We start from the raw sequence: 19,270 nt of genomic DNA, 5'->3' as shown, positions 1-19,270 counted from the left end.
GAATTAACCCTCTGGGTAATGTGTCCTTTCTGTCAAAATAATTATCTTGCAAAATTGTAAGTTAGTCTGCAAGCCTTGTTTTTTCATCTAATTTCCTTTGCATAATTTAATACCATTAATAATTTCTTTTAAATGTTCACATTTGAATCCTGTCGTATGGCTTACTAGCTGCCTTCCTTACTTCCTATCACTTAATTGCATGCTTTCTTCCAGTTTAAAACTAAAGTGTGTTTTTTTCTTATCATCTCCAATAGACTGTTGGCTTCCAAAACATCTGGAACCATACAACATTTGCATCACACTCTGTCCATAAATAACAAAGTCCTAAATAGTCATTCCTCCACATTCATAAGGCATTCGTTCCAGGATCGCCCGAAATACCAGTCTGCAGATGCCCAGGCCCTTACATATAATGAGACAGTTTTTGCACAGAACCTATGCAGTGCTTCTATAAGCTTAAGTAATCTCTATATAACTTGTAATGCCTACGATAGTGTAAATTCTCTATATGTGGGTGTTCATTGTTTAGATAATTTTAATAAGGGAAATGCTTGTTGTTCTGCACAGATGCTATTTGTATTTTGAGAAAGGGTCTGCTCATGTAGTGCAGGTGGACTTGAACTTGAGTCCTCCTGCCTCTCCCTACTAAGTGATGAGATTGGTTCCAGTCAAGCACCATCACACCCAGCTGTAATTTTAAAAAAGAAAATGCTTTCACTCTGTATTTGATTAAACTCATGACTGTCGCGCACCCCTATTCAGAAAGCCAGCTTTCCATGTTTTTGAATTTTCTGCTCTTTGCATGCCATTTCTATGGGTGTAATTAATTCACTTGGCAGTTCCGCCTTGAGCTTATATTTTCAGCTAGCTACTCTTGACTCTTCTGACTGGTGCAGAACTTGGTGAGAAGGCAAAGCTTATGCCACCTGGGACCGAGTCGGTCAGAGTACACACGTTGCAGAGTTCTGAGGACAGTGTTGAGGACCACGGAACTGGTATCCTAATTGGGAGGTTGCAGAAATGGCTTCTCGTTCTCACAGGAGTGGGTGGAAATGAAGAGGAGGTGAGGGTTAAAAAATATAAGGTGGCGTTTTAGGGCTCGCTACTGTTTTTGTTGCACTCTGTAAGAGGTGTGAGAGCAGGTTAGAGACAGACTCTCAGGAGGAATGGGGAAGAGAGGCCATCTTGGGAGGGGGCAATGCATGTAACATTGATCACTTCTTACAGATTGACCATGGTCAGCTACCTGTCCCGTCAAGGTGGAAAGACAGAAGCCTGACTTGTAGAGATGCTGAACAAGGAAGGGGCTCTTTTCTTTCTCCTTCCTGGGCTCTGCACTCCCTACGTGAAATTGCTAAGCTCTGTTGATGAGAGCGTGGGGGTTAGAGCTCAGGAGAGGATCTTGGCAGAGCTTTCGTGGTCAGGAAGAGGTTTGGCAGCAAAAGGAAGGAGCAGGCAGGGGACCTCGCATGTCTTTGGAAGTCATTAAGTGTGTGCATTTGGAAGGAGATCCCATTTCTTCCCACAGTGCCCTGCAGAAAGCCAGGGAGAAAGCAAAGAGAATGCAGGGTTTGGCACTAGGCCACACGGGGAACAGAAGCAAGTGGCTTTAACAGAGGCTAGGCCCCGTGAGGCCTGACCTATTGCTTGTGAAAGGGAGCGCTCGGTTTGCTAGTAAGAAAGCGGTCATCTTGTACGCCTGGAGAAGACAAGTCACTGTTTTACCCACCGCTCCAGTATGCTCTCAGTTCTGTACCTATTTCCAAATATACAGCCCCTGCCACTTGGCAGTGTCCTTTTTTGCCACCTCTCCAGCTTATGAAGTTTCTTTTTTTTTCCTCTAGTAATCATAATCTCGTGCATCCATGAGCTTCATGTCTCATCATCCCTAACACAGTCCTGGTGCCATTGACCATGGTAATTACACTTCCGTGTCAGTGTGACGGGCGTGGACGGCGGGAAAATACCCTGTAGCTGTCCAGGTCTTGAGATGTTTCATGAATTAAGGTTTGGATCACCACAGAGGCCTTCTCTGTCCTGAGGGGAAGGCCCTCACCTGATTGGTGAACGTATCTAACCACACTGAAAGGAACTCTTGGACATGCTGGTGAACTATAACCAACAGTCTTTCCCGGGATAGGATCTTATCTTCTCTTTTTTCATTGGGATCAAGCCGTTGGTTCTAAGGGTCATTCTTCCAGCGAAACTTGTAAGCCCTCAGTCTCTGGTATGAGGTTTTACTGTTTTTCTCCCTGAAAAGTAGTCCTTTGTAGCTATAGGGTTCCTTCCCTGCCCAGATGTAAGGGCTTATGGAGAGTTTTCTGTTTATCTTTAACCTATAGGAATGGTCTCCCAGAATTATCTCCTCACCCACCCCAAAGGCTGCATGATAAACCCTTCAGGCTTCTGTTAGTTCCGGAGAGAGCATTCAGATTGTCTCTTCTTTTGTTTCCTGAAAGATTTCACGTGTTTTGTCTGGTATCTACCATTCTATACCATAATTGCTCCAGGTCTGAATCCTCAATCTATTTTAAGTCACTTGCCGACAGGAACTAGATTTCCCTATTTTTAGAGCTTCCCACCATCCCTGTGAAAACAGCAAACCTCTGTTTTTCTATCTGTTAAGTAAGGTGGCAGTTCCCGTGTGGGTTTCCACAAAGGACTGGAATGCTCGGTCCCTGAAATGCTAGTTTTCTGAAGTCTTAGAGGACCAAGTAAGGTAAGGCTAAGCCTCTACTTATGTAAGGGAGGGAGCACACTTGAAAGTATAACAGTTTCTGCTTTTCCTACATAAGAAAGGTAGTGGGTGGGATTTTGGCACAGCATACTGAAGTGTTCTGTCTATTGGGAGAGTAGAGAGAGAGTAAAAGACTGGATTGGGGCTGGGGGAGGGCCGTTACTGGAGCTGTGCTGGGGGGAAGTGAAGGGAGCTAGGTAAGAAGAGGATGCACTTTTACTGGTACAAAAACAAAAAAGCCAACTCTTCCCCGTCTCGCTGTTGAACTGAGTCTGTGGCTCATCTTCTCACGTGATAGCTGGTTTGGAGGTTCTAGCTGGGGAGTGCAGCTCTTCCTATACCCCTGGCCTGAAAGTAGTTCTGCTGCATTGGAGAAAGCTGCCCTTTTTAATTAACAGACAGCTCTGGGAAGCATGCGTGTGGAGGGTGAGGGAGAACTGAGTGTTTGGTAAGGTCTAGAGAATGATCCATGGTGCTCATAGTTTGGCCTTTAAGTGAGTGAAATTTATTAAGTATATAAGCAAGTCCAAGTAAAAGAATATATGGTAAGAGATAGCAAACCATCATCAAATCATAGTCGAAGTATCCAGCAAAAATCATTTGGCGAAGGCCTACGGAGGCTGCCATTTATAGTTACCGGCAGACACCCAGACAAAGCAGAGAGATACAACTTCCAAGCAAAATATCAAATAATCGCTGAAAGGTAGCAACATCAAATCATAGGTTTACAAACATCCTACAGGAAATGGCTGGCGGGAAGCTGCATTAAAAAAAAGCTCCTGGTGTTCTCACATGGCAGGGCACCAGCCAGACTATCAGCAAGCGAAGTACAGAGACCATCAGCCAAGGACACCCCCTGTTCCATGTGCCCACCTGGGCCATGGAGGTAGAACTCCAAGGGGAGGAAGCCAAGAGCAGGAGCCGCAACTGTGGAGTTTATGGTGGGAGCAGGGGATTAAGCCCAGGCTGCATGTTCACCTTCTGAGAAATGGGGCCATTCAGGTAGTACACAGAACCTGCCCAGACATCTTCCAGGGGAGAAGAGTGACAGACACAACCGTTAGTCCTGTAGTCCAGCCCTCCATAATGCAGCAGGGTCCCCTTCTCCTCCAGTTTCCAAAAATGAACCCACTGCCCCAGAGCTGAAATCTGGGTAGCAAGGTATGCTGAACTAACAAGTCAATTTGAAATGATGTCCTCCTGAACATTTATCCAATTTCCTCCCAGGCTGCTTTGACCACTGCCAACCGCATCCTCTGGAACTACCAAGGCATTGTAGTGTTAAATAGTAGGTAATTAGGAAACCACCACAAGTAAACTGTACAGCATATAACTATAAAAATGGAAAACAAGCCACAAGAGAGATTGGCAAAAATAAGTATAAACAGCAATTCAGTTATTGAATGTACCAGAATAAATGTTTACAAACCTAACTAAAATAAAATTCATCAAATTTGGGAAGCATAGCCAATTTCTAATTACTTCTTATCATCACATTGGCCCCAGAGGAGATATGCGGGCTGCATTGGCACTCATTTTAAATCTAAAATTCTACAGTAAAATCAACAGACCTCATGTATATCCATTCACAGAGCTAGTGAGGGCAAAAGTCAGTATGTCTCCTGTCTCAGAAAGAACAGATTGCCACGCCCAGACATCAGGAAAATATTAAAAAATAGTCATTTGCTTTCAATAAGCCACACGGTGTAGATCCACCCCCACCATCAGTGGGAAAAAAACAGAGCTGTATTAAATTCCTTCTAACAAAGCGTGAAAGGAAAGAACCAAGTGGAGTGGGAATCTTAAGATAAAGATGTCAGAGCCGAGAGTTAAATAGGAAGCCATATACTCTGAAACATATTGTGGCTCCCCACTGATAAGCCAGCTCTTTTTCTATTTACTTTTGTAAATAATTGAAAATCAGGGAAATCTGACTACACAGCTTTCCACACAACTAGTAACTGATGGGAACTGAACAGAGCTAAGAGAAGTTCTCAGGAAAGTGAAGCCAGCTCCCTGCGCCTGGGGTTAGAGACTCATGTCTCTAAAGAAACAAATGTCCACGTGGCCCACATCCATGTCTTATACACCGTCCTTGTTTCTAGACCAGCACTCTTACATACATTGCCATATGCTAGCTTTTATGTATTTAGTCCAAAACCAGCTGGACTTGTGTATAAATGTACCTACAATTTAATCAAATCACCGCCCAATCTTATTTCTGCTGTTGTTTTAAACAGTGCTTCCACTACCTAAAATAGACACAACATGGGGGGGGACATGCTATAATCCAAGATACCTCCAGTAAAAACATCAAAGCAAAGGAAAAGACAGTGTGAAAACACAGCAACCCAGAGTCACTCTGATTCCATGTGCACATTTTCTGAACCAAGAACCAAATGCTGGGTACCTTTTAATTCTCTGTTCAAAATATGACACTTGATAACCTCACTGTGGCTGTTTCTCAAAATAGAGACTGGGCCTCACAGCAGATGTCTGGGCTGGTGAAACCTGAGCTCAGTGGCCCAACAGGCTCCGCGGGAACAGGCAACACAGCCTCTTTGGCTCTTTGTCCACCGCCTCAGAATTCCTGCAACCCACCCCCAGGGCCGAGACCCTTGGGAGATACCAGACCTTGGGCTCCAGCTCTCTTCACCCACTTCCCAGATAACATCTGCAACAAGAAGTCTAAGCAAAGACCACTAACAACAGCAAAAGCAAAAACAAACCTTGAAAACAGTGTAATGATTGCCCAAGACAGTACTTCCATCATTGGGGTTGACTGATCATTTCACCGAGCACTAGGCATGGTTCTGTGAGATGCGCCGGGCTTCCCAGGCTTGTTACAATAGAGAAGGAAGAGAGAGGGAGAAGGGATGTTGTAGAATGGTTTTTGAAAATAATTTGTGGTGTTTGTTTGTGTATTGTTTGCACTCCAGAATCCCAGAGGCCTTTGTCACCAAGCTGATGCTCCAAGCCTAAAGGTGTCCTGTCTGCTGGCCCCTCCCTGCCCAGCCCTACCTAGGTCACCAGGAATCCCACTTGTCTGTGCGTTAATTGCAGAAGCGCCAAGTGAGAAGGGCGGTCTGCTGTCCTATCTTTTCTGTAGTATGCTAGAGGAGGACAAGCCGCTTGCTGCTGCTTTCCAGGGCTCCCCATGCAAGCACATTCCTAGTGTCTGATTATGGGATTCTGAGTCAGCTCATAGGTTTCAGCAAGTATATAACACAAACTGCTTCTTCATTTTTGCACTATGTTGCAGGGTCATTTCTAAAGGTTTAGGCACCAGGAACTGGACTTTGGCCATGGACTTTGAAGATTAGACTTTTGCAGTCACCATTTAATCCCAGGGTGAAGGGGTGGCCATCATCCCCATCATACAGAGGGGAAAGAGAGACAATCATAGGATATATTGTTAGATCACGCATTTCCTGATGGCACTGAGATTAGAGCCCAATCCATGTTAACCTTTCCCCTGTCACTTCCTCGCGGTCTGAGTTCCCTTTTCATCTCTCACTGTGGGACACTTTTACAGTCCATCCTGTGACTCTGTTATCCACTAACTCAGTGGAGGCTCGAAGGGATTGGCAAAGATTGACAGACCTTGAATCCCCGATCCTCTCTGTGTATAGAACCACCAAGGTTCTTGTCGTGGATGATGCAGAGAATGATGGATATGACATTGGAGTCTTCGAAGACAGACCCATCTGGACCACACAGGGAGTGGAGACTGAGACATTTGTATCATGGAGGATAGATGGATGGAGATTTTCTAGAGAAGATCCTTCTTTGGCTTGAGATGGGACTCAGGAGCTGGGGAGGCAGACGGTGGAGATTTTGTAGGGTCTACTCTTAGAGTCTGAAGGTGAAAGGAGCACAGTTAGAGCATCTGCGACTTTAGAGACAGGGAAAGTGCTTTGGCAGAGTTGAAGTCAACTTGGACCCAGAGAAAGGAATGGAAGGATGTTGGGGGATATAAGGGAAAAGTGGAGGAGAGTGTGAGATTAAACCCTGAGTAGATGATGAAGCACTTGAAGAGACAAGAGGAAGGAAGTCCTTGTCTGGATATCACTAGGCGCTAGGGTGCTACAGACTTGGATCCTCATGGTGAGTGTATATTCAGGGCCAGGGAGTGCTTTCAGTGTCCTGGGTGTTTGTTATGAGGAAGATTAGAGGAGCTGCTAGAGGCCTACTCTGTACTTTCCTAGGTCTGTTTTGAAAGTGACCTTTGTCCCTAGGGGATGAGAGAGGCTGATGACAACTGTGAAGGTTGTCAGCCAGGTATACCATTGATTCTGGTTACCCAGCACTAGACAAAGAGATGAGGTGACAATCAGAGGTGGAGGAGAGCTGGAGAGGATGGCCAGATGCCCGGATCCTGAAACTTGTTGTGCATTCATTGGGGTCCTTGAACCCTTGACTACAGGAAAGCTGAGAGTCCACCAGGCTCGCAGGCACACCTGCTTGCATGTGTCCTTCAGATCAGCAGCAGTCTCTGTGATTCTGGGACAGGACTGTGGGTAGAGCGTAGAACAAAATGTATCTTTCGGGCTTGAAAAAATTCACCGTCCCTTAAGGGCAGACTACAAAGGACTAGCGAGCTGCTGGTCGTATAGCTTTAGAAAGAAGAAAACCCAAAGCTCCTTCACGAGACGGCTCTACATCATAGCTGAGAAGATGAGGGGAAGAATTGCTCTATGCAAAGTCAACAAAGCTTAAGCACGTGAGTCCTGCTGGCAGTGTTAGGTGAGCTGAGTCATCTCTCTAAGAATACTTAGGAATCTTCCCCATGGGAACACCTATGAGCCCACACTGCCAACTCCCAGAGGTTTGCACACGCTTTGGGAGGAAGAAGCAGGTGCTTCCAGACATCCTCATCCTATAGGAACCCTGCATAACTCCTGTGTTCTCCTTCATGCTTTTACAGTCTAAATAGGGTGTCGGGGGAGGGGGGAGAATGGGACACAATTCCACTGATGTCATTCTGCTAGAGGCCTTCTTAGCTTTTTACTGGGAACACAGGCAGCAGCAGCCTCCCCACCTGTGAAGTACCACATCAGGTGACACTCATAAAAATGTCACCTTGCTCCTCCACCAGGAGGACTGTGCTGACTGAGCCCAGTGGAGTCTTTCCTTTAGCTCCGGAGACTGCACTGACTACCAAATAAAGCGCATACTCACTTGTAATTAAGATGAACAAGTTGCCCGGCCTGGGCAAGGGACAGCCTGAAATGTCTATGCGTGTATGGGCTAATGGTTTGGGAGTTGGTGAGTTTTCTCCCAGCTTACTTCATTTCGTTTGCTAATGGTGCTCAGACCTCTGTACACTAGTATTGAGCAGTTTTGGAAAGTAGTTACTCCTTTTCTGCAACACTCAACAATACAGCAACTCTGGTTTCTATCCGATCCTCAGCCCCACGGTGGAGAGTTTGCTGATAGCTCAGTCATGCACGCTACCGGCTTTCTTAACTTGCTAGAGAGTTCAGTAATAGCTATGAGAGCTGGATCTCAAATGTTCCTCTGTGAATACGTACCTGATATCTGGTGAGATACCACCATTCCCATATATACCGGTCCCGGAGCTCAGAGGCTGGTAGGGGCTCCCAGCTTTTGTTACTCTGTTGCAGAGAATCCTATCAGGAGAGTCCATCTTTTTATGGTGAGTTACTGAAAGCTTCCTCCACCCTAGGTCAAAACTAAAATTTTATTGTGAATAGCATTTCTTAGTTTTCACTGTGTTTACTGTGTAAATGAGCTTTTCATTGTGTGTCTGGAAGAATAGGCTAATGTTCTACTCTTACACAGATAAAAGGTTTTTCCTTCCATCCCAAAGAGTAAAAATACTTGTGGTCAAGTAGTGGTCATTGATCATTACCTGGGCTCCCATAGGATTCCTCTCATATAATTCTCATGCAAACACTACCTGGTAAACCTCCATGTTCTCTGTTCAGCTCTTAGGGAAACCGAGGCCTGCACATTACAATGGTTTTTCCAAATACAGCCACCTACTGGAGGATGCACAGTACATCAGAGACTTTGCTGGGTCTGACCTGACAGACTTAGTGACTCCAGAGCAGGGAGCCATGCCCAGTACTAGATTTGCACTTACAAGAGGGTATCCTGGGGCTGACTTCCAAAAGACAGTCCCCTTCTGTTGCCCTGAGAGGAGGTGTTTTTATGGGTACAATTACATCCCTGCATTCAATGAGCGGTGTGGTAGACAGCACCTCTACACAGCTCATTGGCAAGCTGCAGTTTAAATGTGGTCTCTTAGCCTGTCTGTTTCATACATACACACTCTAGGCTTTGTTTATCTGGACCTTGGATGTCTTCTTAGAGTCAGGCTCTGTTTTGAAAGGCAAGGACAGTTGTCAGAGCTTTGGCAGTCGTTTTCTGATTTGTCTTTTCTAGCGTTAGAAGACAATCCTGCCATAGGGACAATGCCTTCTATTTTGGGATTGCTGAGCCCTGAGAGAAGGTCTTACAGGATTTCTTATGTGGAGGTCCCCGAGAGACAAACTGTATTTTATAAAAAAAAAAAAAAAAAAAATGTTTACAGGAAGAAGATTTGGTGTATCTTGTTTTCAAGAAGTTTCACGGCTTTGGTTATATATTCAATGAAGGTTTTGTCCCTAGAGGCATTGAGGAACCCTCGGGACTAACTGGGGCCTGCCTCAGCTCAGTTGCCTGTCATCAGCCTGGGCATGTAGCTCCTTCTCTGCAAGTCCATTTATTTCTTCATCGTGAGGAGACACACGATCCTGACATTATGTCTGAGCCACATGGAGCCTTCACAGTGGGTATAGTTCTCAGGGGACTCCAGTTCTGTTTACAGTGTTTGGCCATAGCCCTCATTAAAGAGGATGTATCTGATTGTTTGCTGGAAACCTTGTCAAAGGGTGGCCCTAATCTAATCCCTTTCCCTGCAGGGTCCCAGTAACCTAGACAGGGCAGAGGGCCTGCATTTCTACATTAGCTTAGGGTTGTTTGGTTTTGAAAAGTATTTGAGGCTGTGTAGTGTACATAGCAGCTAGTGCAATGCCCAAGTGTTGTGAAGACCATGGAGCCCCTTTGTTACATCCTGCCCGGCTAGCTTACATCCAAAATAATCACACAGAAATTGTATTAATTAAACTACTGGCCGGCCCATTAGCTCTAGCCTCTTATTGGCTAACTCTCACATCTTGATTAACCCATTTCTATTAAATCTGTGTATCACCACGTGACTGTGGCTTACTGGCAAGATTCTAACCTACGTTCGTCTCAGGCAGGAGATTCATGGCGTCTACCTGTCTCTGCTTTTTTTTTTCCTCTCAGAATTCTTTTCTGTCTTCCCTGCCTACCTGAGTTCCGCCCTATCAACTAGGCCAAGGCAGTTTCTTTAATAACCAATAAAAGCAACACAAATACAGAAGGGCACCACCCAAGGTTCAGAAACACTGCAGCTGGAATTCTGTTATTCTAGCTATGTGCTTATCACAACATTAATAAATCTATTGGGTCCTTAAGGGCCTCGTCAGATTGGAGAGAGGGAACTTGTCACGTAAAATTGCTGTGAGGATTGGAAGCATACAATGTTTAGCTGGGCGGTGGTGGCACGCGCCTTTAATCCCAGCCCTCGGGAGGCAAAGGCAGGGAGATCTCTTTGAGTTCAAGGCCAGCCTGGTCTACAGAGCTAGTTCCAGGACAGGTTCCCAGCGCTACTGAGAAACCCTGTCTTGAAAAACCAAAAAAAAAAAAAAAAAAAAAAAAAAAAAAAAGAAAAAGAAAAGAAAACAATGTTCAGCTTGATGTTGTAAATTTCAGGGAAATGGTAGCTAGAAAACAGGCTGTTAATGGGTTGTAGATGCAGGAGTTGGTGCCAGACATGAGGACGCCTCTTAACTTCTTGGCACCTGACTGTACTCGGGGTGATAGTGGGGTTCCTGAAATCCTTTGTGTAAAGTTGAGCCCAAGACAGCTGATCACAGGGGATTTATTCCTATAGCCACTCTTCGGTCCAGTGGTTTCTAGGCAGCCACCCTGGGCTTAGCACTTTGCTTGTCAGTGAGAAACCAGAATATTGAAGTCTTGATTTTCTTGGAGTTGCTCTCTAGAGCTGTGGCTAGTAACTGACACCCCAACAGAACAGAGGCAGCTCATTTTGCACTCAAAGGCTCCCCTCCAGGAGGAAGCAAAGACAGGAATTCAGAGAGACCTTCAGGAGAGAATGGAAGCTCCCCTGTGGCTGCACCATAAACAGATGCTGATTTGCATCTTGATGTGATTGGCAGGCAGGCAGCTCTACTGGTTCCACTAAAATATTATATGAATATGTGCTATTTAACATCAGCTAGGCAGGATATTTGGCTTGGTAAACTGCAGGAATCACATATTTTTTCCCCCAGGGGAATTAGCGTCAGCAAACCTTTAACTTCTATGTCCACGGATCCTGCATGGCTCAAAAAATTTTATGACTCTATGTCTTCAGTTGGTGGCTCTGATGGAGAGACAGGAGAAATACAAAAGTAGATACCCTTTAAATGCTGGCCTTGGGGCTACAGAGAGGTGGGAGAGGCATGAATTTTCCATGTTAAGTCTACAGATCCTGAACTCCCTCATCCTGGGCCTCCTGTAGTCTGAGTGAAGGCCTTTCATCTCCTGTGGAATTTGGGTTTAATTCATCTGTCTGCAGAGATCATGAAATTTGCAGCCTCTGGACCATTTAGCCCATGTCTTTCTAGGTCCTCTAGCTTTCAGGGGGCAGTTTCCAAGCACTCTTCTCTACAGTGAAAAAATAAAATAAAACCCAGCTGGGAACCGTGGACTGATGAGAAAATTAGTCAGTACGCAGGAGCTGAGTTATATGATGGTCCCACATCATATGGAGCCACAGTCGATGACTTGGAAGTGCCAGAAATGTTGTCTTATGTAATATTCTTTCCACTTTGTAAACAGTTCCCGCCAGGCACACCCACCATTTTAACTTGGAGAGCTGGGAAGGAGTTGAGTTGTGTGCTAGTGATTCATCCTTTAAAGAGCCCTAGTGGGACCTATCTGGTGACAGCTGATCAGCACCTGTCCTGGGTGTGCCCAGGAGGAGCCAGGCAAGGCCCTAACCCTTAGGACTTGGTGGCACTTGGGCAGAAACTTGATCTTCTCCTGGGCCCCACACCCTTAAATCTTAGCTTCAGCACATGGACGGTTTGCATAGATCTTAAAGAGCCATCTACTTGGTGGAGCTCATGGTTGTTCACAGCTGAACTGCAGTGATTCTCTCTGTGCCATTCAAAAGTGGAGGAGGCTCTTTATCATTGTGACTGTGTGCTTTTTTGTTTGCTTGCTTGGTTTTTGAGACAGGGTTTCTCTGTGTAGCCCTGGTTGTCCTGGAACTCCATCTGTAGGCCAGGCAAACATTGAACGCAGAGATTCACCTGCCTCTGTTTTCTGAATGCTGGGATTAAAGTTGTGGCCACCATGCCAAGCTAGGACTATGTGCTATGGAGGCCATTAAGAGAAGACATGCCTGCAAACATAGAGAAGGGACAGAAAGTCAAATTCATCCTGAGGCTGTGAACTTCACCCACACTAGAAATATCTGCTCCCTAATACACATATCCTTGACGACCCTGACTACAAAATATCTGCACCAGCACATTGTCCCTTGGTGGGAGATGGATCAGGAGGGAGCCAGAATTGAGACTGGATCATATTCCATGCACAGCCCGCCCCTTCCATCAGGATCCCTCCTGGGGAACTCATCATACTACCTCTTGGTGCAGGAGAATTATCTGTATTCTGTCAATCATATTTTAATAAAACGCTGATTGGCCAGGCAGGCAGTATAGGCAGGAAAGCCAGACAGGAAATAGAGATGGAGCAAAGAGACTGAAAGTATTCTGGAAGCAGAAGCTCCCTCCACCACTCCTGCACAGATCACCGAAGAGGCAACAACATGTGAGCTGACAGCTGAAAGAGGTACCAAGCTATATGGCTAACATAGATGAGAATAATGGGTTAATATAAGCTATAAGAGTTAACAAGAAGCGTGAGCTAAGGGTCAATCAGCTTTATAACTTATACAGTTCTCTGTGTGATTGATTTTCTCTGGGACTTGCCGGTTGTGGGGTACCGGGCGGGAACAGATACCCCAACAAGCCGGCCCCCTCATGTTACAACCTCTGACCTCCTAAGAGTTTAAAATCTCTTCCCTCTTCTTCTTCAGGCTTAGCACCCTTGCTTCATCAGATAGGCTGCTCATCAAACCTGCTATAAACATAGATGAACAGATAAACCTAGTCAAGCCTCTTTTATCAGTTCTTTGGCATCTATATTTAGAAGGACTTCCTAGTTATGTGATAATTGCATCTAATTGTAAGGAGTCACTTTCCTGTCTCCTGTAGTGTCTGTGCTACTTCAGAGCCCCGGTAGCAGTGCATGGGTGTTCCATCTCTATAGCATACTAATTGCTTTTGCCAAATGAAATAAAAGTTGTTGCTGTAATAATGCTATTTCGACATTTGATTGCAACCCATACACTTCAGCTGTTAGGACTTAACTGGTCAGTAACAGGCACAGGGCATTTTTAGCTCCCTATGGAGTTTCACGTCGAGTCTAGAGATGTGGAGACTCTTCATCTAGGTCGTGGGTCTTTCCCCAGGCCTGTCTCACCCAGAGATGAGCACTCGGAAACTGTGGTCTTCAAGAGACCTGAACAGGACAAAGAGAAGGGCGGGAGCAGAGGGCTGTGAGGTTCATACAGATGGGGCTGCTCCAAACTGCCGGCTAGCTGTTTGACAAAACTGCTGACACTGGGAGAGACAGGAGAGAGGCTGAAGACCAAGACTCCAAAGGTGTGGTCATCAGTATAGTCTGCTGGGACAAGGAGGGCTGATGTCACTGAGCTGGAAACTCCCTCACTCGCTCGAATGGACACAGCTGCCTTTGCTGGGAGTGTGTTCAGTGCATTGTGATGCTTCTTCTTTAACAGAAATAACTAGAAATGATATTGTGGTTTTGAAATGTTCTATTACATGTGCATACACACACACACACACACACACACACACACACACACACACACACACACACCGCTGTCCTGAGCAAATAGCTCTACCGAGTACTTACAGTCTTCCAAGTTGTATCAGGCTGTAGTCAGTGGGGTCTACCAGGGAGTTTGTGGGGTATGCTGTGAGGAACAGCCCTCAGATCATGTTCCCTAAATGCTGTGGAAGGAATCTCAGGGCAGTGTAACTGACTGAGAGGGAAGCTAGTTATGTGACTGCAGGTCGTGAGGTTCTGGGCGACTGGGCTCACGAGCACGATCGGGTGGATACAGCGGTATCGCCGGTATCGATAGACGGTGGCGGATTGCTTTTGTGGTGAGTAGAGGAACAGTTGAAGCCCATTACCTCACTATAGTATTGTGCTCCTGTAATAGCACCGAACACCGAGATGCTTCCTGCTTGACTCAGCTCTGCTAAATTGGAAAAGGTATTTCTTTTCTGAAAGTTATAAAACAAACAAAATTGTATTTGTGTAAGCCCCTGTGGGAGGTAATTCATTGGCCAGGCTTCTGTCTTGGAGTTGGCTAATTGGTGGATGTTTCTTTGTGCTCATCTTTTAAATGTCCAAGATGGGAATAACAGCTGTCCTTCAAAGAGACTCAACAATATAGTGGCTAAAATTTGAACACTGTGAAAATTATGTGGGTTTGAGGTAGCATAGCTCTACGTCTTTGTAACATTGGGGAAATGTGCCCCTCTGTTGTCTATACCGTAGGAAAAGTCTTTCCCTAAAAGTGGCACAGATAGAAATATGAGTTAAGAAATAATGGGCTCTCTGATACTCATGATTTTATTTTATTTTTTATTTTAAATTGTTTTGTATAGCCCAGATTTGGCATGAGACTCTCTGTGTAGCTCAGGCTGGCCTGGAACTTGCTACCTTCCTATCTCAGCCTCTTGATTGATGAGGTTATATGAATGTGCCACCATTTCTGAATGTTTTATACTTTTATGTTTATGGATGAAAAGAAATAAGCAATAGCCATTAAAATATAGCGTAACATGCAAATATTATATAAACCTTATGTTTTTATTTTCTAAGTAGATTTATAACTACTTACATACCATAGCAGAGAGTGCCATTCCTCCGTGTGTGTTAACTCGGGTGGGGACATCTGGAAGCTTACAGCCACTTCTGGATCCCATTTACTGCTTGTTCACATTTCTAAATGATGGCTCATGTTTTACAAGTAACATACACTGCAGTAGCAAAGCACATGTCATATCTGGCATCGCCCAGATGCCACCACTGGTAACTGTGCACTGTGTCTTTCTAGACTGTCATAGAGTCTGTTAGTAGAATGTAGCCCTCTAAGAATGTTCTCCTAAACAAATATTTTGAAATTTTTAATTTTTTAAAAATTACTTTAAAATGTTATTGTTCATTGAATTTTAGATTTTTAAATGCTGGTGCCAATATACTATTATAAAATGATTTATTGATTTTTATTGATATGTTTCATCAGTTATTTAATTCATTGGTTGGTATGTGGTTAGATTGTTTGTCCACCATTAGAAATGATGTCAGCATATCACATAGGATAGTCTCACGAGCTTCTCGAGAAAGAATTTCTAGAAGCCTATCTGCTATCTTTGAAACCTCAGGCCAAAATGCCTACAAAGGTCATTTGGGTAATAGACCTCAGGGTGGGTGGGGGGCTCTCATGGCCTCTGTATGGATTTTCGGGTTAGGGCTGTGCAGGGTAGAGAAGAAGCAAGCAGTAGGACCACTCAGGTTCCTGTCTCTGCCTGATACTGAGTGATTGTGGGCCTTCAAGTGAGCTCCAAATCAATCTGGGCTGCAACATATTTTGAATCTTGAAAGTGATTTCTGAATAAATAGGTAGTTATTAAGTAAATTGTGAAGATTGTTATAAACCATCCCCCAAATGAGAAGTATTGAGTAAATCGTGGCTACAGTTATCATAAAATACACAGGGTCTTTATAAGTTAAGGCTCCTGTATATGAATTAATGTTTGTGCATTTGCATAGATATATACATAGCTTTATACATTCTTATAAACACATTTTTATTGATTATATTGAGCTATACATTTTTCTCTGCTCCCCCTCTCTTCCTCTCTCCTCCCCATCAACCCTCTCCCATGGTCCCCATGCTCCCAATTTACTCAGGAGGTCTTGTCTTTTTCTTCTTCCCATGTAGATTAGATCCATGTATATCTCTCTTAGGGGTCTCATTGCTGTCCAGGTTCTCTAGGATTGTGAATTGTAGGTTGGTTTTCTTTGCTTTATGTCTGAAAGCCACTTATGAGTGAGTACATATGATGTTTGTCTTTCTGGGTCTGGGTTACTTCACTCAATATGATGTTTTCTAAATCTATTTGCCTGCAAATTTCAAGATGTCATTTTTTTCTGCTGTGTAGTACTTCATTGTGTCAATGTACCACATTTTCCTTATTCATTCTTTGGCCAAGGGGCATTCAGGTTGTTTCCAGATTCTAGCTATGATAAACAATGCTGCTCTGAACATAGTTGAGCACATGTCCTTGTGGTACAATTGAGCATCCTTTGGATATATACACAGAAGTGGTATTACTGGGTCTTGAGGAAGGTTGTTTCCTAATTTTTTGAGAAATAGCCATACTGATATCCAAAGCAGATGTACCAGTTTTCACTCCCACCAGCAATGGAGGACTGTTCCCTTTACCCCACATCTTCTCCAGCATAAGTTGTCATCAGTGTTTTTGATCTTGGTCATTCTTACAGGTGTAGGATGGAATCTCAGAGCTGCTTGGATTTGCATTTCTCTTATGGTTAAGGATGTTGAGCATTTCCTTACGTGTCTTTTAGCCATTTTAGATTCCTCCGATTAGAGTTCTCTGTTTAGGTCTGTACGCCATTTTTTATTGGATTATTTGTTCGTTTGATGATCAATTTCTTGTATATTTTAGAGATCAGTCAGTCCTCTGTCTGCTGTGGGGTTGGTGAAGACTTTTTCCATTCTGTAGGCTGCCATTTTGTCTTTTTGACCATGTCCTTTGCTTTACAGAAACTTCTCAGTTTCAGGAGGTCCCATTTATTAATTCTTTCTCTCAGTGTCTGTGCTATTGGGGTTATATTTAGGAAGTGATGTCCTATGCCAGTGCATTCAAGTGTACTTCCCACTTTCTCTTCTATAAAGTCCACTGTGGTTGGCTTTATGTAGAGGTCTTTATTTCATTTGGACTTGAGTTTTGTGCATGGTGATAGATACGGATCTATTTTCATTCCTCCACATGTTGATATCCAGTTATGTCAGCACCATTTGTTAAATGTGCTTTCTTTTTTCCATTTTTTTTATTTTTTGCTTCTTTGTCAAAAATCAGGTGTTCAAAGGTGTATGTCAATTAATATCTGGATCTTCGATTCTAAACACATTTTTCTATATAAACATATATGCATGTACACATGATATATACACATTATCATATATTCAATATGTAAAGCGCATTGCTAGGAGCCTTCCTCACTATCCAGAGTGTCCATCAGGTGGATGTCTTGTTGACAGGGACTGGGAATTTCCTCCGAGGTTAAGTGAGAATTCCAGCCACAGTTCAAAATAAGGCGAAAAGAAAAACAATGGGGTTGTGTGTTGGGGTACTACCACTTTCACCCTTTTGCTTCCCACAGCCACATCCATGCCAGCAGTTGTATTAGTGGTACTGGACTAGAGTTTTCTGAATAATGTTACATGGCTCAATTTGGTCTCAGGGCATCCAGTATTATAGATTCATAGATCCACGTGCTTAGATCTCGTCCTAGTTCCTGAGCTGGAAAGGAGGGACACGAGAGCTTTGCAGAAAATTAAGGATGACCACCTACTTACTAGTGATGAGCCAGCATGTATAATCCAGAAAGGGTCAGACCAACAAACTCAGCTACACATACCTACACCTTGACCAGGGTGGGTAGAAAATAAGACGTGTTGCTTACAGACGGGTACCGCATTCTTAGGATGTTCCTTTTACAGAAACACTTTCAAAAATGCGTATCATACTCTTTCTTTGAAAGCGCTTTGTTTTCACTTGCTTGGGGAAGATATTATCTGCTAGTACTGGAGACTGCTGACATACTGCTTTGAAAGGTCTCCATGGCTTTCAAGGTGTTTCTGAAGCGAGCCATGAATGCTTTTAAGGATGAATCATCTGGAGCCAAGCATAAAACCCTCATCTAGTGTTTCTGTGTTATCATTTTCAAGAAAGAAGATGAAGGCCCGTGCTCCACCACCTCCTGGAAAGCCCACTGCCCAGAATGTCCACAGTGACCAGAAACTGCCTCATGATTCTACACTGGGTTCCCAGCACAGCCTGGTCCAAATGAAGGAGGCACTACAGAACAGCACCTTGGACATCACTGTGGTTCTGCCCAGTGGACTGGAGAAACAAAGCGTGGTCAGTGGAAGGTAAGATTCTGGTACCTGGGTGAGAGTTCCTGTGTGCACCTCACGTATGTGGGAAGAGAAGGAAGAATGGTGCCCTATTTAGTTCCATGTTGAATTTGATCCAGGTTAGAATGCCTGCCATGAATTGGTCCAAGATCATAGTCTCAGAGATCCAGAAGTCTTACTGGGAAGTGTGGCCCAACTGACCCAACCAGGCTCTCTGGAATCTTTAGGAGACTCGGAGCTAAAAGCCCATCCTGGTAGTGTTTGGGCTCAGAGAAAAGTGTAGCGATACATACATTTTACAATTTATTTATGTGATAATTAAACATAGTCTTGATAAGTATTGCTCCCAGCCTATCCATGGCTGGAATTCTTGTGTTCTAAGATACCATGCCTTTAGCTATAATTGGTAATATCACATTGATTTTGAAGCTCTTACCACCTGCATAGTGTAAGAAGATATTTTTTTCAGTAGGGTTTCTCTTTGCAGCCATTGTCACAGGTGTAGGAAGATCTTCACATTAGCTTCAAAGAAGGTTCTTGAACTTAAGACTGACATCTTTGGTGGCATTTTCCCAGGCCCAGCTCAGAGACTGAGTTGTAAGAGTTTCTATGTGTGTTTAGTTGTTTATAGAGCAGTCATTGTCTTCAGCACAAACACTTTTGTGTTTCCTACAAAGTAAGGAGTTTGTTATACTGTCATATCATAGTTTAAACATTATTTTAGAGTGCATGCTATTCTACGAGTAAATGTAAATTAACCACTTTTATATTTTGTCCAAGTTGATAGTTACTGCTTTTTCTTCTCTTAGCTTGTGGCATCTGGGTAGTAATGCATGAGTCTTCTTTGACAAACACAAGGAGAGGTGGGGTTCCTTCCAGAGAGTAGAAATATTTCTGAAAATGCTTTCAAGTGGATGTGTTGTGTTCCCTTTACCTTCAGTTTCTTCTTCCCTTTAGAGCAACAGTTATCACCATTGCAGTTTGTAAGATTGCTATGGGGACTAGTAAGAGCCTTATAAATTATTCAGATAGCGTTCTCTTCTTTAAGCAGGGAAACTTAGAGTCAGGAAGAGCCAGCATCGGCCTGGAGACCTCTGTCC

General features: G+C 44.0%; 1 protein-coding gene across 10 annotated transcripts in view; it reads left to right on the top strand.

The window, feature by feature from the left end:
* Positions 1 to 19,270, top strand: part of Cobl (cordon-bleu WH2 repeat protein) — a 228,956-nt gene that overhangs the window by 57,889 nt on the left and 151,797 nt on the right. For 9 of the 10 annotated variants that reach the window (XM_085692229.2, XM_087909188.1, XM_085692224.2 and 6 more), the window contains exon 2: positions 17,982 to 18,185. In XM_085692229.2, the coding sequence (XP_085548355.2) occupies positions 17,989 to 18,185 (197 nt within the window). In that variant the 5' untranslated portion in view covers positions 17,982 to 17,988. Of the gene's footprint in view, positions 1 to 12,676; positions 12,695 to 17,981; positions 18,186 to 19,270 lie in introns of those variants that run through there. The other variant, XM_087909187.1, reaches the window with a different exon arrangement.

The sequence above is a fragment of the Myodes glareolus genome, chromosome 8 (genome assembly GCF_982192425.1).
Source record: "Myodes glareolus chromosome 8, mMyoGla1.1, whole genome shotgun sequence".
NCBI classification, from domain to species: domain Eukaryota; kingdom Metazoa; phylum Chordata; class Mammalia; order Rodentia; family Cricetidae; genus Myodes; species Myodes glareolus.
Note: the sequence above shows the minus strand (reverse complement) of the source record. Positions and strands in the feature narration are given on the sequence as shown.